The 22,765-nt window shown below is 41.1% G+C and overlaps 2 protein-coding genes across 4 annotated transcripts; both read left to right on the top strand.

Annotated features, from left to right (window-relative positions):
• The first annotated feature begins 2,025 nt into the window (after positions 1-2,025).
• anxa13 (annexin A13) lies at positions 2,026-10,089 on the top strand. Of its 2 annotated transcripts, none has more exons than XM_085763921.1 (11): positions 2,026-2,166; positions 3,272-3,347; positions 3,469-3,563; positions 3,705-3,872; positions 3,960-3,993; positions 5,596-5,675; positions 5,917-5,985; positions 6,071-6,172; positions 6,474-6,549; positions 6,792-6,904; positions 8,688-10,089. In XM_085763921.1, exons 1-11 carry the CDS (start codon positions 2,152-2,154, stop codon positions 8,805-8,807), a joined length of 948 nt encoding a protein of 315 aa, XP_085620047.1. In that variant the 5' UTR covers positions 2,026-2,151; the 3' UTR covers positions 8,808-10,089. The 2 variants fall into 2 exon arrangements, with proteins under 2 accessions (XP_085620047.1, XP_085620046.1); XM_085763920.1 differs by having other exon boundaries at positions 3,702-3,872.
• A 1,948-nt stretch (positions 10,090-12,037) lies between these two features.
• On the top strand, positions 12,038-21,301 carry LOC146966855 (uncharacterized). 2 transcript variants are annotated; one of them, XM_085763919.1, is made up of 5 exons: positions 12,038-12,219; positions 18,146-18,360; positions 19,356-19,568; positions 20,110-20,316; positions 20,414-21,301. In XM_085763919.1, exons 2-5 carry the CDS (start codon positions 18,156-18,158, stop codon positions 20,791-20,793), a joined length of 1,005 nt encoding a protein of 334 aa, XP_085620045.1. In that variant the 5' UTR covers positions 12,038-12,219; positions 18,146-18,155; the 3' UTR covers positions 20,794-21,301. The 2 variants fall into 2 exon arrangements, with proteins under 2 accessions (XP_085620045.1, XP_085620044.1); XM_085763918.1 differs by having other exon boundaries at positions 12,046-12,219; positions 19,311-19,568; positions 20,414-21,279.
• The last annotated feature ends 1,464 nt before the right edge of the window (positions 21,302-22,765 follow it).

Here is a 22,765-nt window from a genome sequence, read left to right as displayed (position 1 = left end):
CCGAGGAGTGTAGCTCTCCTCATGACGAGTAAACTCAACTTTTTTGTGTCAAATTGGTAGTGCCCAAGAGCTTCAACTTTGACTCAGAAACTGACACACACACACACACACACAGACACACACACTGCAAAGAACTGGTGTTGCAAATGATTGATTGGGCTCTGCCAGAAAGTTTGAGCATGTAAAGTTTGAGATTAGTTCAGCCTACACAGGTCAGTGAAAAGTTTGTGAATATATTGTTGCAGTAAATGACTCATATCTCTGCAGGATGTAACTGATTCGCTCATTACGGTGGTGGACATAAAAAAAAACCTGCCTCAGCTTAAATACTTTGAATTATTTGTCAAAAAAGTTTCCTTGATTGATCTTCCAGGTAGACTTCAGATAATTACACAGTGAAGAGTGATGACTCATCCCCTCTAATTGCATTGCTTTGTTAGCCTGACGTTAGCAGGCTCCTTATTGGAGCGGTTTATGCACACATTGAGTGTGTATTTAGCTCTCATGGGCGAAAGGCGTTATTGTCCAGGGCAGCGGGAGCTTTCCTCCTCAGCGGGAGACTAATTATGATGTAGGGACAGTTGTAAAGGACAGAGAAATACCGATGGTTAGAGCGTAGGCTGATGCAGGCCGTAATTACACTGTAGAACACTGAATTGTACTGAGACCTACCTTTGGTTCATGAACTCTTTCTAGTTTTGTCTCCTGAACAATGAGCTGTACAACTAGTTTTATACATATTGTCCAATATTTATTGTTTCCTGAATCAGTGTGGATGTAGGCGTCTGAACTGGCCCCATGTGACCCCAGCAGCCAAAATGCTGTAGGGCTGTGGAGTGGCTTCAGCTTATTTTAGAGTACTTTGAAAAACATGGTTTACACATACTCTCCAATTCAAACGTTCAGCATCTGGATTTGCTCTGATATCTTGGAAACAATATGAGCAACAGCAACACCATCATGTACCACTTGTCCAGGAAGGTCAAAGGTCACAGTCCTTGATTTTACATCCACCTGCAACAAGAGGGGATTCAACATCTTCATAAGGGCACTGCAACAGAGTGGATCAACGTGTCTTAAAGCTCTGTCTGATCCTCAGTCTTAAGGCTGAAGGACTCTGACCGCTATAATTACCAAGCTGCACCTTTACTGAAGCCTAGTTTGTCTTATCACTTTTATAATCCTAATAGTGACTCATTTCCCAGTTTGTAATAAAGCCTAAACTGTTGCAGGCCTAATGACCACTTTATATTGAAGCTATTTAGAAAAGCTTCAGGCTATTTGATGCTTGTTGTACCACTATTATTACTATAAGATATATTACAAAAACAATAACATCGAAAAATGTCTACCAGTTAAGAAAATCAAAAACACAAAACTAAAGAAAGAAAGCAAAAGAAAACAGTCTGACTGACCAAATAAGCATAATTTTAAGGTTTGTGAGAACTGTATTGAAATATTATATTTTACATGAGATGTTGACCAAAAGGATGAACTTGCCTGGCATCAACTAATGCATGTGATGCCCAAAGTGCCTTTTTGTTGGTGCTTTTTTTTTTTACCTTTACCCTATGAATTATAGCTGCCATCTAACCACTCATTGTGCTGCTTGAGGGGGCCTCTTGTTTCTGTGTCTCTTAGTTTTGTTATGAATAACAATAATACAACAAGGATTTGAACTGTGATTTTCTTTTCTTTTCTTTTTTTTTGAGCACCTGCCCCTCCAAAGGTCTCTGCACGGGCCTGAACTAATGTATGAATGACTGAATATGACTAAAGAAAAAATCAGTTTCAAGATTGAGATATCAAAGCACTGAATTATTTAATTGAATCATGAAAACTTTTGTTTTTAAATTGTATGCAGAAGTCAGTTCTCATTGTTATGCCAAGTGTTAATAATTACTGACTGGCACCCAACAACACAAAGTCAGATCATGAGGAGACAGATAACCTGGCGTTGGCTATGTTAATGTATCAGTGCGCCTGGATGTAAATGGTTAACCCGGCGGCCTCGCGGACCGTGGTGACGTCACGGACTGGTTCCTGCTGCTCTGGGCCGCAGTTTGGTCAGAAGAGGACAAACATCCCTAAAAAGCAGCCGTAGCAACTTTCCTATCAGATCATCAGCTGTTGGATTAACACAGACACACCATGGGAAACTGTCAGGTGAGTGTCAGCTCTGTCTGTGACAGTTTGTTATAACGGTGACGAGAAATTAAACCAAATCTCAGAAGATCATGCGTCGCTCTAATGTGAGCGTGTGTCCCAATCGATAGAAAAGATTAAGATTTTTGATCCAGTTTACCAGAAAAGGGTGTTGGATGTTGGTTTTCACGGTTGATATTGAATTAAATCTCTCACGTATCAACCTGCTCTCTGTCTCTTTCTCCATAACGGCTCGACCAGCGCCTCGGCTCGTGTCGCCTTCTCTTCTCTTTACTGCGCAGACCGACCGCACTGATCGTCATAAATCTCTGTTAGTGTGTCTGAATTAAAGAGCTGAGGCGTCATACATACTCGTAGTGTTTGGTGTTTCTTTAAATGCGACACGATACAAAAACGTAGCGAGTGACAGACAACGGTGTCTGTCTTTACGCAGAGGAAAGAGCCACTCCCCTGCGGAATCCAGCACAGCTCCGTTAGATGAGCGCTCCTATGAATGAAAGCCTATGTGTGTGTGTGTTCTTTCTCTCTTCACATGAGTCATATTGCGCTGTTGTTCACACTTTTATCACATAGGTTCATTTTTTAAGAGTTGCACACATGTTTGAGCATCAATTACACTAACCCTCATTCAAAAGAGTTGTATTTAAGTGTTTTCTTATGTTATTGTAAAGTCATAGCTTATTAAAGGGCCTACGGTGTCAAATAACAAGTGCGTAAAAAAAAAGTAAATGGGGGTGGTCCAACACAAAATAAAGTTATTTCATTATAAAATAGAGTAATACAAACGAGCCTTATACTTTACATTGTAGGCTACTTGATATTGTAGAGATACTGAGGTTGATATATTCCCTAACGTCGAGACCCTTTCAAGCCTCTTTTCAAACCCTGCCAGCCCCCTAGACCACCCTTTGATTACTGCTGGCATCCTCACAGCCCCCTCAAAGTTTGTTTAAAGACTTCTGGCCCCGAATTCCTCACTCAAAGCCGTTGTATAGTATCCCTCCCCTCCCCCACCGGCCAGCTGCTCCTGCGTAGCTACAGTATCACGAACCCCTCTGAATTTCACTGGGTCCACTCTGATGTAATCACTCTGGTGTTTTCTCAGCCTACAATCGTGCCCTACGAGGAGTTTGATGCCATAGCCGACATCAAGGCCATCCGCAAAGCCTGCAAAGGCTTCGGTAAGTTGGGGAGGTGGGCGTGCGTTTGTTTTCATTTCTGGAAGCATCCTTTGTATTGTACTTGGAAATTTACATTGTTTATTGTTGTGTTGCATCTGATTTGTTTTTCTTTTCTGTTCAGGAACGGATGAACAGGCCATTATTGACATCCTGGCCAACCGCTGCGCATTTCAGCGCCAGGAAATTAAACAGGCTTATTTTGACAAGTATGATGATGTGAGTAATAAACACAGCCATATCTATATCTGTTTGTTTTGACATATAATTCCATAATAAGAACCATTTGAATTATTATATGGATTTATTTTCCTTTCCTCCAGTTCTTTAAAGATAAATTCTGTTTCTCTGTGACAGGAGTTGGTGGACAAGTTGAAGAGCGAGTTGTCTGGAACCTTTGAGAAGGCCATCCTCGCCATGCTGGACCCGCCCATCATTTTCGCCGTGAAGGAGCTGAGGAAGGCCATGAAGGGAGCGGGCACCGATGAAGACGTCCTGGTGGAACTCCTCTGCACCGCCACCAACGCTGTGAGCTGACAGAAAAATCAAGAACTTGCTCTAGTTTCATTTTTGTGATGGAAAATATTCGAACTTTCTCTTTTCTCTTTCAAACAGGACATTGCCATGTTCAAGGAGTGCTACTTTCAGGGTGAGCCAATAAGGACTGAAGTGTGAAACAACACCAGATACTTTATTGTGAAATACAGATCTTTGTTACGTTACTAAATGGCATGATTTCACTTCAACCTATCGTGAACTTTGGAGGAAACTGCTGAGGGTGACTCATTGGGCCGACATACACTTTCTGAACTATTCTTGTCCTTTAAGTGACCTACTGTACAGTCACATTTTGTTTAGTCAAGGCCCATCCTGTTGTAACTTCCTCCTCACTATGATAATGGCTGATTATATTTACCAACATCAAGTTTAGATCTTAAATTTATCTATCTCAATTTAATCCATCCTGAAGGGAGAGGAATGGTATAAACTTAATATATAACTCAAATATATACTAAATATACAAATTTCTCCCCCACATGAGCCATTATATTACTATGGGATGTATTGCTACTGTACTATAGTGATTAAGCTTCCATAGGACCAGTTATTGGATTAACAAGCATTCACAATATGGCAGTGTGTGCAAACATGAGACTGGTAGCGATTTCTAATTCCTATGAATCCACTTCCCACGTGACTGTACCATTTCATTTTAATTATACCCCTGGTCTAACTCTTGTTTATGGGTACATAATCACTACCATCACCATTCATTTTTGCATAGTTGCACAGTTACAGTACTTTCAGCAGCAGCTTTAAAAACAATCTGCTGCCTTAAACCTTAGTTGTAAATATTGGAGTTTAGCTGTGCACCCTAAATGATTGGTTATTTAAAAATGTCATCAGACTCTAAGTTGTTTGCCATACAGGCAGGAGTTCATGAAGTCTCATGAAACTGAAAGACGATGCAGTCACAAGACTTTCAGGAGGAAAACAAGTTTGATTTGGAAGTGTAGGACAGTTATCAACGTTAGCAAACAGGGCAGGTTAAAGAAGAGTGTATATACCACAGGACTTCATTACGAATTGAGAGCAGGGTGCACTGATTGTATCTTACAGATCAAGAGTATTGGGTGCACCTCCTTTAAATACTTAAAGGGATAGTTCAACATTTTTGGCAAATTGGCCCATTGCCATAATCCTTATAGTTTTAGGAGTAGGTTTGTTACCTTTAATTGTCGCTGCAAGATATATTTAGAACGGCGGAGCAGAGCCGCGAGCTGCTCAGAGCTACGCTATGGAGACTCATGGGATTTATTGGTTTCCCAATAAATTCATGCAAAACTGCTGATGCGCGTTCCCATCGGGGTAAGTTTTTCAGCAAGCAGTCTCTGCATTTGCCTCGAAAACAACTCTGTCTCATGACGTTCCATTATTATCTCATAGCGTGGTGAATGTGCAGGTCACAACTTGTCCATGAGAGCGTTTTGGAGTTGTTGGATTGTGTATATGATGAGTTTGATGAGGGAAACCAAGAAATCCCATTAGCCTCCGTAGTGTAGCTCTGAGGAATAGCTTGCACCGACAATTAAAGGTAACGAACCTACTCCTAAAACTATAGGGATATGGGCAATGGCAATGGGCCAATTTGCCAAAATGTTGAACTATCCCTTTAAATATAAAATAAACAGTACAACTTTTTTGTCATATATTTGACCGTCCTTTTGTGTACTCTGTGTTCTCTTCTCAGTGCATGAACGTGATCTAGAGGCCGATATCGAGGGTGATACAAGCGGCGATGTAAGAAACCTCCTCATGGCTCTTTTGGAGGTAAGTGACCTCGAGTTTCTACTCCACTCGAGTAACTGACCCCCCCCACCCCCTGTCTGTCCCTGTGCTGAAATCGAGCTCACTCTCTCTGTGCCAAAGAGCTGCCACATAAGCATGCACACACTCACACTCACACTCACTTCTACTCACACAGAGCAGATACAGTTACTTGAGTCAGACAGAAAGGCCTCACAGCACAGCAAAAAAAAAAAAAAAAACTCTTAATCTCACTTTCTTTCAGGGAAACAGAGATGAGACCTACGATGTGGACGAGGAGCTGGCTGAACAAGATGCCACTGCTCTGTTTGAGGTACTGTGTTCCTCTGAGATACATCTTCAGATATGTCTCAAAGCTGATTAATTTATCCTGAAATAACAATATTTGTGTGATGCAGGCCGGTGAGGGTTGTTTTGGGACAGACGAGTCCACCTTCAGCCACGTCCTGGCCTCCAGGAATTACCTTCAGCTGCAGGCCACCTTCAAGATGTATGAGCAGGTCAGTGATACTGTGTATCGGTTCATATGGCTGTGACATGTTGTCTTCAGTTAGCATGTAAATTAATGAGAGCTGATATCTTGCATTACCCTGGTGTAAATGTAGGGTATTGTGCAGGTGGTAGGAGCACACAGTACTTTCTACAACTATACTGTACTTTAAATGTCCAGTGTTTAATGCTCAAACACCATAGTAAACACCTGACACCATCACCAAATCTTTGGACCCGCAAACTGGACCAGTACCATTTGAAATCTTTCCCAGATCTTCCACTCAACTGGTGGTTTTCTCCTCTCTGTAGCTCTCTGGAACTGAAATCCTGGATGCCATTGAGAATGAGACCTCGGGGACACTGAAGAAATGCTACATTGCTCTTGGTTAGTATGAAATTCAGTGTGTTGGATCATAAAATACAGTGAAATTGAGAGTCTGCTTTATTGTCCTAATGAGACAACTACATATCTCACTGTAGAAGAGCCCTGTTGGGGGACGCGCTGAATAAATCAACTGTACAGAGGTTATTCACAGTAATAGGAGAACAGGGGCTTGTGGTGGTTGAACATAGGGTTCAGTAAACTGCAGTGGATTTTCATGAAAACCTTTCCTCCTCTACTCACAGTGAGAGTTGCGAAGAACCCTCAGCTCTACTTTGCCAGGCGTCTGAACAAGGCCATGAAAGGAGCAGGCACTGACGAGGACACGCTCATACGAATCATTGTGTGTCGCTCTGAGGTAACGGATTCACCTTTCTTGTCGTAGCTCAAAACCACTGGTGCAAACAAAGCCCACTGTTAAATGCAACACATTTTAACTCCACTATTTTATCCTGTTTTTTCATTTTGTAAGGTATGCTATTGCTACATACTGTAGCATTAACAGCTGTTTACTTGTCTCCACCAAAGCAGTGCAAATATCTTGTCTGTATTGTGACTGTTCTGACATCAGTGTTGTGCCAGTTCACACTAGAGGAAGAACTAGTTTAATTTATGTCCATACAGACCCATAAATGAACTAGTTCAGGGTTGTTTGTGCTGTTTTTTTTGTTTTTTTTTATTAGCTGCTATTCTTTTCCAATAGAACCTCCCACAGTACCATCCATCACCAGGCCCAAATCATTCCCACTCTCAAAGTTCTTAAAAATGTATTGTAGGCCTACCACTGAGAAACCACAGACATGATTTACGTCTAACACTGAAAAAAACAAAACAATGTTGAGAATATATTCTAAAACTTAAAGGGATACTTAACCCAAAATTGATAATTCACCAATTACCATTACCATACTTACCGTCATGCCAAGGAAGGACTTTCTGAGTTAGCAAAACTCTTTTGGAGTTCCAGGGGGGGTCCGGCTGGCAACGGATTTTCATATAATGGCGGCGGATAGAGTTCACTTTTGAATCTTCCCAAACACACACTATGAAACATCCAAATACATCCATACTGCTCGTCCGTACTGACCCAAGTGTCCTGAAGCCGTGGCATGAAAAAGTTGTTCGGAAAAAACGTAATTTGATCTGTTTTTAGCCTTGTTGTAGTAGTAGCTCCCAGTGGCTGTTTTGATGTTTGTGTGCATGCGTGAGATTTGTTGTGAGATGTTTGTTTGTCGTGGTAAACCATTGGATGTATGATGTAAACACAGAAGAACATCTTGCAGAAAATCTTTGCAGAAAATCTGTGAAATGTCGATTTTGGGTGAAGTATCCCTTTAAACAATATGTCATTCTGCTGAAAGTAAAAAAAACAAAAAAACAAGGTGCAGTTCAGGTGTAGCTACTTGGAAATACCTGGCAGCATAATAATTTGTATAAGCACATAGATGTGTCTGTATCTCTGCCAACACACTACTGATGTTGGGCTGTGTCCATGGAGATGTCAAGTGGTGGTTGTAAAACGTGTTCACTCTCGTCAGTGGGAATGCTGTCCATGTTCACATCAATCATCTGCGAACTGATACGTGCAGCTCAGCACTCTCAATTTTCTTTTTTCAATGAATATGTTTATGCACAACACTGACGGTACTGACTGATGCCCCAGTCTGTCTAATTCCTTTCTGACAGCAATGTCACTGTAGCTTTCAGTCTGCCCTGATGATGAAGACCTGCTCTCAGTCTCCGCATAACCTCTTCTTGTAAACACAACAATGGCCAAAGCTCTTGCCAAGCGACAGTCACCACCACCCACTCCATGTATGAACAGCAGAGAAAACTTATAAATAGCACCTGGATGGGAACTCGTTGCTGAAAGTCAGGCACACAAGAAAACAGGGACATTTAGGTCACACAGGAGTTTACAGACACTTCAGGCATTTAGAGCAAACACTCTAATGTGATTAGCTTCAATGAAATGCAGTTACAGATAGCCTATACACAGTGTTTTAGATTATCAGATTTCATTCACCACCAAAAGCTGATTTCAAGATGATATACACAATGAACTGGTACTTTTCTTTTAAATTCTTAGCCTGCATCTTATTTTATTTGGTCTTCTAATGTTTTTTTCACCTTGCCAACAGTTTGATTTGGAAACCATCAAAGAGATGTACTTGGAGAAGTACGACGTGTCGCTGAAGGACGCCCTGAGGGACGAGTGCAGCGGCGACTTTAAGCGTCTCCTCCTGGCTATCTGCCACTGAAGGCTGAGATGGGTGGAGCGAAGGTGGAGGACAGACACAGCAGAGTATGTTTATACTGAGAAGCGCTGCTGTTTTCTGTCTAACCAACTAACACCGCTCAGCCTCTCCATGTGACTTTATGTAGGGAACAGGAGGGTGGAAGTGATGAAAGAATTAACTTGGCTCATGTCTTATCTCAAACTTTGTTAGCAGTAAATTTGGGTAACTTACTTTTTTAACAAAATTTTCCCACAGACATTGAACTGGACACCCTTGTTTAGGACTTATCAGTGTGTTAAAACGGTGTCTGTCGAACACTGCCCCTTTTTTAGGTCAGTTACTAACACCCTTACCAGCATTAACTGTTCGTAGTGGCCAGTCATTTACTGTCACTGGAAATAAGCAACAAATTTATACATATCCAACGTTCACTAACTGTAACAACACTGAGAGTCATGTGATCAGGTGGTTAAAATAATCACAGTACAGTATTTTCACACTGGCAAAACAGTCAGCTATGGCCTTCTGCTGCTGCATGTGCTATCGCCATTAGATAATAGTGTTATATTATTTCCATCGTATATATATGACGTTGTTTTGGATCAAATAATTCTTTATTGTCTTTCACCCTCCGTGTCCTGGCGTCAGTGACTGTTCTACTTTCCTGCTGTTTAAACAAATGCAATCACTCCATGGGGCTTGAAGTTTTTAAAGAAGAAATGTGAAAGTGTGTCATGAAGGAATATTGGCTTGATGTCATGAAGGCTATATGCAATGTTATGTGAATGGATTCTCTGAAGTGCCGTCAAAGCTCGTCCAGAAAAGAGATTATTATATTTTATCAGTTGCTTCTTAAAAGAAACTATATGTTGATTTAAAATATGTTGCTTTTTTTTATCCAATACAACTAGAAAGACTTGACAAATCCAACGACACCTCACCTTGTTATATATTTTTTTGTATTCAATGACTAACCCAATAGAGTGTTTAATATATAGTGTTATTTAGTTGCCTGTTAAAGGAAGGCCAGAGGGTATATGAGAGGAAATGTGATTATGATGTTTAGGTGAGTTAAACATTTAACATCTGGATAGTCTGAAGTCTCTGTCATTTGTGTCTCTATAAGGCAGCTGATAAGCAATTTGTTAACATAACCACTGTGGTCAACATTTGGTGACAAGCAGAGCGGATACTCAAATGAACTGTGGGATGTAGGATCACATTCGGTCATGGGAATAGTGTTTATCTCTCTATAGCCAAAGAAGTATTAGTTTAACTACAAATAAAGTTTCCTGTAACATCATCATGTGTGATCTTTGACCTCTGACTGTGTTAAATACTCAATACTTTTTTCTAATACATCCATCCATTGCCGCACCTCTACAAATTCCTGAAAATGAAGTGTTAACTGTGAATTTTTAAGTTTTCCCACTCTCAAATCCATTTTTTTTTTAAATTATGCATTGTTTTGCATGCATAATTTTAAATGTAGGCTCAATCCCATGTTGAGACCATGTTCACCAACTTCCACTGTTACCCTCACTATTCCCCCTCTGTTTGCACTGATAACCAAAGAGCTGCTGAAAGAAAGGTGTTGAAAGCCTTTGTGAAGTTTGAATAATCATATCAGCTGCCGTGGATTACGTTATATGCATAATGATGCAGTTGTCATGGCAACAGAACAGCCCACCTATTGTACAGGTCATTGTGGTTTCCAGGACAACCTTATCAAACATCCAGCAGCTGTCAAATCGTTTTGGTCTACTGTATAACTGCCATGCAGTGTATGATCATGGCAGCCTGTGGAAGGACGTCCCCCTATATGCTGCTTTCAAGTACCATCGGAAATGTGTACATTTATGAATGAACTGGGGTAGCCTGTCAGTACCATAGACTGTAAAAAGAATGGACGTAGCGTCCGTGACGTCACCCATTGGTTTTGGGGAGTCGTTTTTGTGACTCAAATATGGCGGCCTGGACAGCGCCATGTTGGATTGGCCGGCCGAGAACCCGCCCACTGGCCTCAAAGCAGCTGTCCACGGAGCTGCTCGGACCTGTCACTCAACGTTTCCGCGCCCTAATTGGTCAGAGTTTTAACCTTATAACAGTAAAACGGTAGAGTTAAAAAAAAATTCACCCCCCTCAGAGTGTGTGCGGGGGTAGAAACTATCGGTTGAGACGAAAAAACGTTCTGACACCAGGCTTTTAACATGTTTACTGAGGATGTAAAGTCGGCGATTTTAACATGGGGCTCTATGGGGAATGCTCCCTTCTGACACCAGCCCCCAGAGGAATTCGAGGGGATTGCAGTTTTTTGAACGCGGAAGTGAGCTTCACTTCTCAGACCGACAACTGCCCCCTTGGTCAGTACTAGCAGAGACGTTCTATATAGGCTGGTAGGTACTAAACAACCAGTACACTAAAGCTCATTATCATACATGACATTACATAAGAATTATGATTATTTAACCTCTGTATTGATGGAAAATTAATTAGCCTAGCGCAACTTGTTTTTCATAGTTTCAAATTCCACAGTGCTCTGTCTGGCACCAACTTTTCCTTTTGGACAAGAAGGGTCTTTTAAAGAGCCTATTAGCTTAAAGGTTATAGCTACAACTTTTTCATCAAAAGGATTCATTTTTCAAAAATAATGCATCCACAGAATGTCTAGAGGGGTGCAGAATAAAAGTATTAATTTTACTGAATTTTTAAAAAATAGTAGCCTATATAAATAATTGTTTAATAAATTTTGGCGGGTCCGAAATATGTAAATATTTACATCTGGTTACATTGGCAACATTGGCATGGAATGATCTCTGTGGCAACAGCATTAGAACGTTGATGTCATGTGTAACTGGCAACCAGTAAAACGGAAGGTTGGAGCGAGAGCAGGCAGTGTGAGTTCTACACTACTGGCCAGAAGGAATTAAACTTGTAGCTATCACCTTTAAGGGGAAAATTTTCATTATTTTCTGACATTTGCACCAAACAATTAATTGAAAAACTATTTTCAAGCCTCAGGAAAATAGTTGGTTCTTCGAATAACAATCTTACTACACATAGCCTAAGTAGAACCACGGTAGTAGTAGTAGTAGTAGTAGTAGTAGTAGTACTAGGCCACTACTACAAAAACAAAAAACAAACAAAAAAACATTGTTATCGCTTCGGAATGATCCTTTAATATAGTTCTAAGAAATCCGACTTCCCGCTGAGCCCCTGAAGGCAGCGTAGTGCTCCGGTCTCGTCAGTGCCGTGTGGCGCCGCCTCTCCCTCAGACATGCCTGTTGTAGTCCTGCATTTTTGTCGCTCGTCTGTGTTTATATTTGTGAACAACTGGACGTTGGAGACCGAGTGAGACCGAGCTGTCGGCGTCCAGCGGCTCAGACACAGGAACATCACCGGAGCCTGTTTCCTTCACCGGACTCTCTAGAAGGTAGGCTACGTTGTTCTCTGCGTTTCACTGGCTTTGTTGCACCGTTTCCCCTCTCTTCCCTGGTAATTACAGTCATTAGCATCCATCTTGGTAGGAGCTAATTAACAGCACTGCAAGGAGAAATGGCTGGCCCCTTAAAGCCTCTAAACATTACAGCTTTGTGTGTTCTGCATGGTTTATAACTTCTGTCATGTTAGATGTGTTTTTGAAACCTACTGTCAATTTAAGCAGGGCTAATTAATCATTAGTGATTGATATAATAGGCCTGCTGATTTTGGTGTTGAATTGTTGCACTTAATATATTTTTAATCAATTTGTTATCACTAAAATGTGTCAAAATGTCTGTTCAGACTGCAGCCTTGTTAGATGAGAGTAATTCTCATGTTACATCTCATGTCAAGTGCTGGGAGCAGATTAATCACTGCAGCACTCATTTATTGCTGTGTTTGGGTACTGCAGCATGCACATGCTTCCAGAGAGGAGTCCCATCATCTTCATCTCCATGGAAACATATAGTAAAACAGTGATGTCCACTTCCTGCAACAACAACAACAAAATAGCAAAATACAAGTTTCGTCTATAGTTTGGAAACCTGCATCCAGGTGTCATGCACCTGAATGCACCACGTCTCTCTGCAGGCACCAATCAAAAAAAGCAACGTTAACATGGCAGAACATAGTTGAGTTATTCTTAGTAATTCTTAATCCCTGTATGATGAATGATGATATGATCTCATTTATGAATGCAAGGCGTGTCATAGATTCCTGTTAAAATGAAAGATCCCATTGTTAACGGCTGATCGAGTAACTTTGAATTCATTTGAATAGTTATAGGAGCAATCCAGTGTTTTTAGACTTGAAGTATAGGAGAAGTACTGTAACCTATCTATTATTTTTAATTCACTGCATATAATCATATCTGATTGATAAATCAGATTTTTTAACATGCATAAATATGTAAATATTTCATAAAGCAGTTAAAAATACCTGTCACAATACACCAGTAATCTTCAAACATCTTTTTGTGTGACACCAGTTGGAAACCTACAAATATTCAACTGTAAAAAGTTCTACGAAACAGAGAAAAGATGTAGATGTCGGTAGGTGTCTGACCACAACTTTAGTGGTAACAGTAAAATGATGTCATATTTCAGTGAGATTATTGTTAGCCTAAATGTTTTGTCTTTATGTAAAGCACACTGAGTTGCCCCTTGGTATGAAGTGCGCTATATAATAAAGATGCCTTGCCTTGCCCTTAGGCAGTTGCAAATTACAGGGGCAGGTCTCTACACGAAACCTTTTTAAAAGTGGATGTGGATTATCCTGTGGGGATGCTCTTGTTCTAACGACAATGTTGAGCTCCTCACTGATATTAGACCTTTTAGATATTAATCTTGGAGACACACAAAGATGAATACCTTTATTATGTTGTGAAATAGCTGCTTCCCACTCACCTCCTCTTTTATCTGCCTAAAAGTTAAATGGATCTGTTGCAAATCCATCTCCATGTGTGTTAAGACCTAATAATGTATTAATATAAACTGATCTACTGTATCAGTGGATTTGAAAGACAAAAAAACACTTTCTCTCAATCATGTGATTCTGATCCATGTCCAATTCAACACCATTGTTAACATAAAATAACATCAACAGCATTTCTGCATCCACAGCACAAAGCAACACAACAAAAGCATAAGGGCTTGTCCTCCGATAAAATTGGGATGTAAGCAGTAAATCCACAGCTCATGCTTAATTAATGCCTAACTAATGCATGATTCATGGTGTTCTAATGAATGTATTCATGCGTGATATATCGTGAACTCATGTGGATCTGGTTTAATAAATGATTAGGTCGCTATTAGTTTCGTCTCCCATTATTAAGTACAAAGGTAGTTGCATTGCACACTGCAGCAGTGGAAATCACACAGACGCAGCAATGACTGTCTGTCTGTCACTCATTAATCACCAATCGTTAATTGAAGGAGAGGCCGCCAAAACCTGATGATGTCATGGAAAGCAGTTGATGATGATTGCAGTATTCAGAAGATGAGCCAAGAAGACATGAAGACGCATTCATTTATTATGATTATGATAATACCTCAGTCCTGATTAATATATTATTGTCCTCGTATTTGAGTGTGCATCTATTGATGTTGATACTTTCATGCATTTCCCATAATTCATGAAGAATCACATGCATAAATTCACTCATGGATTAAATCCAAAGTCTGCTTTAAGTTTAATTAAATTCATTAATAGTGAATGAAGAATCTAATACATTTGCTTTCTGTTTTTCTGATTATTAGTTTGCATGTACTGTATGCAAATAGGTGGCTTTTACTACTGATGTTTACATGTTACAGCTTTTATCCTCAATATAGTTTTCAGAATATAAGACGTAGGCTGTCAGCCTATTCGGATCAATGGCTTTGTTCTGTATGTAGCCTACACATCATAGACTGTAAAAAGAATGGACGTAGCGTCCGTGACGTCACCCATTTGTTTTGGGGAGTTGTTTTTGTGACTCAAATATGGCGGCCTGAACAGCGCCATGTTGGATTGGCCGGCCGAGAACCCGCCCACTGGCCTCGAAGCAGCTGTCCACGGAGCTGCTCGGACCTGTCACTCAACGTTTCCGCGCCCTAATTGGCCAGAATTTTAACCTAATAACAGTAAAACGGTAGAGTTTAAAAAAAAATCACCCCCCTCAGAGTGTGTGCGGGGGTAGAAACTATCGATTGAGACGAAAAAACGTTCTGACACCAGGCTTTGATCATGTTTATTGAGGATGTAAAGTCGGCGATTTTAACATGGGGGTCTATGGGGAATGCTGCTTTCTGACACCAGCCCCCAGAGGAAGCCAAGGGGATTGCAGTTTTTTGAACACGGAAGTGAGCTTCACTTCTCAGACCGACAACTGCCCCCTTGCTACACACACACACACTAGGGGTGGGCGATATGACGATATTAGATCGTGAAGGATTAGAGCGTGTAGACGATCTGCCAAAGTGCAGAGATCGTAGGATCGTCTGGGGCACTTTCTATAAATTGCAGTTCTATGCTGCAAAGCGCAAACAAAGGACATTTGCAAAGTTTGCTAAAAGAGATAAGTTACTTTATTTGACACTTTTCAATCAGCTATTTAGTGTTTTGATACACTTAAAATCCTGTTAAAATGACTGTGTTGAATAAAACAAACAGTAATGTCTTCATTAATATTTTACTTTCATGTTTATTGAAAGCTACCTTTTATGTTGCAAGAGTCCACTTTATCAGAGTGTTGTTGTTTACCTTTTACTATGTTGTTTGCACATGTTGGCAAAACTGCAACTATTTAGATTAAAATCTATTCAGAAAGGTTCTTTTGCCTAAATTGTCTGTTTTTCTTTTTTCGATTTAAGATCGTGATGAAATCGAAATCGTGACTTCATTTTAAAAAAAATCGTGATATGATATTTTTGCCATATCGCCCACCCCTAACACACACACACACACACACACACACACACACATACAGGAGCTGCTAAACCAGTCCAGGATTGTTGACAGTAAAGTCATGCAATCTGAAATGTGTCCAAGTTGACATTGTGGTGTTGACCTGATGAGAAATGTCAGCTGCATGGCTGTAAACATTTCATAATGTTGGCCAATTGAAAAAAATGGTTTCTAAGCAAAATAATGAAGTAGCATAATGTTTACAGCGGTGGAAAGAACCTCAAGTCAAAAAAATACAGCTGAACCTATGACAGCTATAATTATGAGATGCAAGAAGTGGAGCTTTATATTTATTACGAAAGATAAGTGACAGTTAAGCCATATGTCTATTTACATCAGTTTGCTGTGATCCAGCCAAAGTGAAAATAACATCTTTATTTGAATATCAATTATCAGCTACACATTACTCTATGTCTCAGCTGTATTTGGCCTTTGTGCATATTCAGTACACTCACTGACTTGATGGTCCATTGCATTATAAATAATCACATGAAGTAATTCCTGCCTTTATTATTTTAATATTGAGCGACAGGAGGTCATGTAACTTGATGCAGTCATTCTTGCAGAAAATGAATTCCTGCAAAAACATTATTCATGTACTACAGCATGATGAGTCACTCTTTAGTTAGGCATTGTTGAATAATTTTGTATAGAGCTATACTACACACAAAAACTGGCAGTGGTATCATGTAATTATGACCCCTGTGTGTGTGTCTTGTAATTGTGATGTTGCATCTTATATTTCAGAAAAACATCTAATTATAACATCTTTATCTCTTAACTACTAGATACATACATCTCATAATTACAAGATCCGTATCTCGTTGCCCCGGGAGACAGCTTCAGACCAACTTTATTTGATGCCAGCTGTTGATGGCAAACACTGCAGCGGCATGTGAATGCTTCTGTGAAACAGCGACATGCTCTGTAGAAGCTCAGGGAGCGCTGAGTGCTCTGCAGTGTCGAAAGATCGAGTGAAGATGAATCGATTTACGTGTTTTTAAAAGTCGCTCTTTGTCTACACATAATATTTAATGTGACATATACTGACCTTTACTTTTACTGAAACTCAACAGGTCCTTTTTGTTATCACTTACAGTACTCACTCCCTCTATCATTGTTATTGACTGATAAAGTTGAGGCTCTGAGTCACTGCATCTTAGCATCTGAATTATCAATTACAATAAAATGATTAAATTTTAACCAGCATCTTTGCACAATAGGCATTATTGTTATGTCGAGTTCACATCAGCAAGAGGAGCTGGTGCAACAAGTGTGCCAGTGCCTTTTCATCCGTCTTAACAGTCGTCCACGATTCAAATACTATACTGAAATCCAACTGCTACAATCCAGAGAAGAGGTACACTCAGTCAGCACAGTCCTTTTTTTGATATGATTTATTGTATATACTCTTTAGAATATACTTAAAGGGGGACTATGCAAGTCTGGTCGCTTTTCCGTTGTTTTGCTAACCCTCCTCCTGGCCATGTGCATTTGTTTACAACGAAGCCAGCCAGAAATAAATCAGCAGTACATGGCGTAGTATCATTTACGATGTTATGACGTGTATGTTTGTGTAGTTTAATCTTAATTGCGTTATGCGGCGCATTTGCATTGTAGTCCGCAAAGACGAGAGCTGGGACACCGGGGCGACGGCGCTAATCATGCAAAGTTGTTTTTCAGCTAAGAGTCACTACGTGGAAGGCAGAGCCTCCATTTTCCCTATTAACAACATGTCATATATTCAACCATCACAATTACTCCAAAGCTGTTAAATTAAGGCAAACATGTACCACAGTTAAGCTAAAAACCTTGCATAGTTCCTCTTTAAATGTGTTAACATTCAGTAACGTTCCCCTGTGACGTTGCACAGATAAGTTGTATGTGATGGATGAGTGGCTGGAAGTAAATACCGGTAGTAGACTGTCATTCCATCACAACAGGATATTAGTTCTGGGTTTTGACAATGACACACACCATCAACACTATGGAAAACCTTTCACAAGCTCAAACAGAGAATTTCTATACTATATGACCCACACAAGACAGTTGTGGTGGAAGTTTCAATGGAGTCTTATTCTGTGGAGGTTTGTTAGATTAATTAGTATAACATATTGTAGCCTGGTGTGTTAAACCATCTGTAGGAAGTGAGAATGACCAGTTGACCACAAGATAACCATCTGACTTATGACAGTATTGTATACCTGTAGGGTAACATCTGAGAAACATGTGTTGTATCTCGATTACTTTATTGCCTGTACCTTATCCTATGACTGTAAGGTGATTGTCAGAGGCTTAGAAGTCAGTATAAGAAGGGTCAGGGTTTTTTAATTAATTAATTAAATCATTGCACATGATATTTCATTGGTCTTGTTTTTTTGACTCAAGCAGGCCTAAAAATTTCCACAACACAACCTTTTGTCCCTCTCCAGGTGCGGAGAGATGTCTGTGTGGCAGCAGGAGCCGTCGGGTTATTCCCCGTGCGTGGAGATCGACTCCAGCTCGGTGAGGACCAAGGACAGGCTGGGCTCTCCGGCCTGGCTCAAGCAGGAGCATGATGAGCTCCGCATCATCAAGTGGGAGAATTTCCAATCAGGAGCCTCGACAGACGCCGTCCAAGATAACACACCCAGCAGTGCCATGTCAGGTGAGGAACAGTGTCACTTTGATATTCATACAGATGATTGATAAACATTATAGGCTGCTCATTAAAGGGATAACCAACATTTTTTTTTTCGTGTCTTGCCTCACTCCTGAGTCCATGACAAGCAGATAGACACCATTCTTTCGACTGTGCGTGCAGTAACAAGGGAGATACGGGCAGAGCTGGCACACCACTGATTAGCTTAGCTTAAACGCTGGAAGTGCATAGGTAGTGTTAGCCTGCCTCCACCTAAAGTCATCAGAGAAACTCTTCAGCAACTCTAAACGGAAACCGGCGGGCCGATCTTCGTCTCAGAGCTGACAAAACTCTCCAGTAAGGCATCTTGAGCGGTCAAATGCCGCTAACGGGACGAGATCGGTCAAAATGGAGGGTTCAAGCAAAGACGCTTTATTTTTTCAAGCGAGCTACATCAAGGGTAGGTTAGCTTCCTATTTCAAAGTAAAAGCACAAATTTTATCGTCATGGTTTTCTGTATGTAAAGGGCAACGGGGGTTTTATTTTATGAAAGTAACTGCAAGTGCGTTGGTCACAACGGCTAGCTTGAGTAGCGCCGAATTCGTCCGAACCATAGGTCCAAACAAAATTGTTAACAGTTGGTATTTAGACAAATTAACGACACACTGCTGATCTAAACGGCTACTTTCTCACCTAAAAATGTTTGAAATGTCGATAAAGTGATATATTTACAGAGTTTAGAGCTAAAATGAAATCAGCTTCTGACTTCGGGTCGGGTAGGAGGCAGGCTAACTATGCACTTCCAGCGTTTGAGCTAAGCTAATTAGTGGTGCGCCAGCTCTGCCCGAATCTTCCTTGTTACTGCACGCACAGTCGAAAGGATGGTGTCTATCTGCTTGTCATGGACTCGGGAGTGAGGCACGACACAAAAACAAAATGTTGGCGTATCCCTTTAAACCTGGGTGTTGTTGCCAAAGAGGTACAAAACTTGTGCCTCCATATGCCTGTCTCCTTTTCTTTAGCTGCCTCACACGTAGAAACCCTCCCCCCGAGAGTGCTGCTGACTATCACCAAGCTGCAGTGCATGCTGGAGAGTAAACAGGAGCGCATTGCCGCACTGGAGAGACAGGTGGAGGACTTGATGCAAGACCGCAAGTTCCTGAGGAGCCAGATCGAAAACCTCACAAGCAATCGCTCCATGCCAACATTTGCTTCGCCAAATCCAGTGATTGAAGGTCAGTGTTTGACAGCGTAGACTGTTTGACTTACACTAAGGCGGTGGTTCTTGAACTCTGTCATGCTCCACTTTGGACAAGGGGGAATTTTTCAGGCCGCCCCCTTTTTTTTTTTTTCTTTTTTTTTTGGGAGGTGCGGGTGGACAGCAGCAGAGAGATTTTTTAGGCTATGTTATAATTCAATAATCATTATAAATGAGGGTGAGTACCGCATATGCTTACTTACGTACTCAGTGTTCTTATCCAACATGTCACAGTTTTACAAAATCAAGATCTAATTTGTTCTTACAAAATAAAGTTTAAGTACCTACTGTATGTGGAGCACACCTGCAACTGCAATAAAGAAAATATATGTATTTTCATTGATCACCTACTGTATCTTACTATATTTTCATCTATCTTATTTCTAGTTTATTTGTTTCATTCATTGAAAAAAAAACAGTTAAAAAAAATAATAATAATGCAACTCCTGAATGAAAGGTGGCAGAAAGAAGCAGACTTATGTTGTTTACCCCCTTTTTCTTTTTCATTGGTCTAACAGCCAGTAGACCCAGCAAAGTGCCACACTCAGAAAACAAATCTCGGAAAAGAGAAAGAGCTTCCTCCAGTTCATCAGACAGCAACGTCATCGGCTCTGAAGAGTCCGACTCATCTGAAGTGTCGGCCGCCTCAAGCGAACACAGAAGGCGGAAACACCACAAGGACAAGAAAAGGTCGAAGAAAGGGAAAGACTACAGCAGAAAGAGAGGTAATAATCTTTAACCACGTCATCAAACCGTCACTGTGCCGATGCATGAAAAAGCAGCGTCATATTTCTGATCACATTGTTCTTTCCTTTCCCACAGCCACGGGCGTCCAGTACGTCATCCACCGCTACAAACAGGTCCTGACCGCCTTCATCAGGAAGAAGAGCATGAGCGAAGCCTTCCGCCACCTGGGGATCGACCGCAACACCATCGCAAACACGGCGTCCATCGCCGAGCTGCACCTGGCCGGCAAAGACATGGTGCCCTTGGTGGGCATGTTTCGCCAAGGGGAAGAGACTCTGGTCAGCTACGCCCAAAGGTGCACCATGGTCATCGACACCGACGCTGACTTGTCCAGGAAAATAGACGAGATGAAAGCCAACGGCGAGCTCCTGCCCATCTCAGGGAAAAGGCCGAGGGTGTTACACCCGCACCTGCCGCATATGGGGGGTGCTACAGAAAGCATTTTAATAGGTTGATAACTATTTAATTACACAGATAAGGTGAATCATAACGGGCCTTCACATTTTAATGTTCTTTTGTTTGTTTCTCTCTCTGTTTGAGCTGCTGGATTTTCATTATGTAGCATTGTTGCATTTCTTGGGGTTACATTTATGAAATGTAAATTTAAACTTAAACTTAATTAGTTTATCTCTTTTGCATTTTAGTATTCAAAGTTACACATTTAGGATGTGTATTTTGTATTTGACAGACCTGGAAATTTATTTACAGCTGCTTTCAATATTGAATTTTTTTTTTTTTTTTTTTTACTATTATTTAATAAACATATGTGTAGTGTTACAGTCCACCACAAGATGGCAGTGCTCACACATAAGATATGATTTTTTATAAATCACTGCTGTTCTCATTTAGTCCAAAATGGTGGCGAGACAATTAAAATTTTCCAGGACTGGCTGTTTTACTTTACATTCATATAAAGCAAATTTGTTGACACTGTGATTCATATGCTGTCAAATAAAATATTAAGAATGGCATTCATCGCAAAGTCAGTGTTCCTAAACCTCTAGCAAAAGAAATCAGGGAGTTTTGTTTCTTTTGTTTTTATCCCAGAAGGTTTGTAATTCTATGACAGCATACCTCTGCTCACGGCCTTTAACAGACTTATTGAATGTGTAACTCAGACTACTCATAATCACTTGATCCTGGGTCAAATGATGGGTAAAAGGCCTTAAATAAATTATAAACACTGTAATCTTGAACATAATCTTTGAGATGAGATATGGTGCAGCTCTATATAGTTTATACTCGGTGTATTTCTTGACCAGGGGAGTGGGCTGCACCAGACATTTTTGCAGACGGATGGGAAAGCTTGGTTAGACATCCTAACCGATGGTAAGTGTCAGTGCAAAGTGTTGCCATTGCCTTTCCTGCTGTTTGCTTTTCACACAGAGTGACAAATTACTCGTGCACAGCCATTACAGGGGCTGCACCGGGGCTGTTTATCTTTGCATGGGACTCTGTCACTGTCACTCCCATTCACACGCCAGCTATCTGCTTATCGTCCGCTCTCACACCCCCGTCTGTCTGTCCCCTCCTCCCCCCGAACCTCCACCCTCTTCTGTTATGAACTCATTCAGTCATTTCTCATTACCTATCACTGCTCCATCTCTTCTCCGTCCTTTTTCCTTCCTGTCTCATCTATTAACCCAAAATAAGCCACGGTGGAAGCGGAGGAGATGGCTAAGAGTTTCGAAGGGTGTAGAAACATTCCGTTGCAGAGGGGACAGGTGCACGCTGGTGTGCTCAGCAGCACGCAGTGGAAGAGGGTGGGTGTATCTCTGCCAGCTCACATCTCTTCCCACCTATTGATGCATGCAAATGTCAGTTCTGCTCTTCCTGTCAGCAGAACATAACTGTGTAGACAGGTTTTCTGCAAATCCTGAAACGAAAAAGGGACACTGAAAGTAGAGTATGGGATTTTATTGACTCAGATTTTTCTGCGTGACCCCCTGTTGGTCAGCATATCCCTAAATAAGGCAACAAAACACAGCCCCCACCTGCTAATACACACACCAGAGTGGCAGCTGTGAATTTGGTGCTAATGACTCAGGGTGATGAAGCTCAAAGCTGAAGATGGAGATAGGATGTGGGCCTAATCGAGCCTGAAGCATTCTCTCCTCCGCCCCCCCAAGCCTTTTGACTCGCACTGGTGTGGGGGCCAGCTGGGACTCCATTTTGTGCCTTTTCCTGGTTGCAGGTGCCGCGTCATTGCAGGGGCTCCAAGTGCCTGATGGGTACAAAAATTCAACCCCCCCTCCACTCTCCTCCATCCCTCCCCCTCCTCCTGTCCAGCTTTGATTCTGACCTTGACAAAAAGAGCATCTGGATGTGCTCACAGAGAGTAGCTTGTAATAAGCACCAATCAGCCTCTTAATGGTCCAAGTAAAATGTGTTTGAACTGGTGAGTTCAGATGGAATGGGGTTATGTTT

Source organism: Trachurus japonicus, chromosome 20 (genome assembly GCF_045865225.1).
Source record: "Trachurus japonicus isolate A0001 chromosome 20, Traja_1.0".
NCBI classification, from domain to species: domain Eukaryota; kingdom Metazoa; phylum Chordata; class Actinopteri; order Carangiformes; family Carangidae; genus Trachurus; species Trachurus japonicus.
Note: the sequence above shows the minus strand (reverse complement) of the source record. Positions and strands in the feature narration are given on the sequence as shown.

What these genes read in the sequence shown, in the direction of transcription:
- anxa13 (XM_085763920.1), top strand. An exon ending in CAAGGAGTGCTACTTTCAGG is followed by an intron (nt 3,994 to 5,595) that starts GTGAGCCAATAA and finishes TTCTCTTCTCAG; the next exon opens with TGCATGAACGTGATCTAGAG. An exon ending in TCCTCATGGCTCTTTTGGAG is followed by an intron (nt 5,676 to 5,916) that starts GTAAGTGACCTC and finishes ACTTTCTTTCAG; the next exon opens with GGAAACAGAGATGAGACCTA.
- LOC146966855 (XM_085763918.1), top strand. Translation starts at nt 18,156, where the DNA reads ATGTCTGTGTGGCAGCAGGAGCCGTCGGGTTATTCCCCGTGCGTGGAG. An exon ending in ACCCAGCAGTGCCATGTCAG is followed by an intron (nt 18,361 to 19,310) that starts GTGAGGAACAGT and finishes TTGTTGCCAAAG; the next exon opens with AGGTACAAAACTTGTGCCTC. An exon ending in AGACTACAGCAGAAAGAGAG is followed by an intron (nt 20,317 to 20,413) that starts GTAATAATCTTT and finishes CCTTTCCCACAG; the next exon opens with CCACGGGCGTCCAGTACGTC.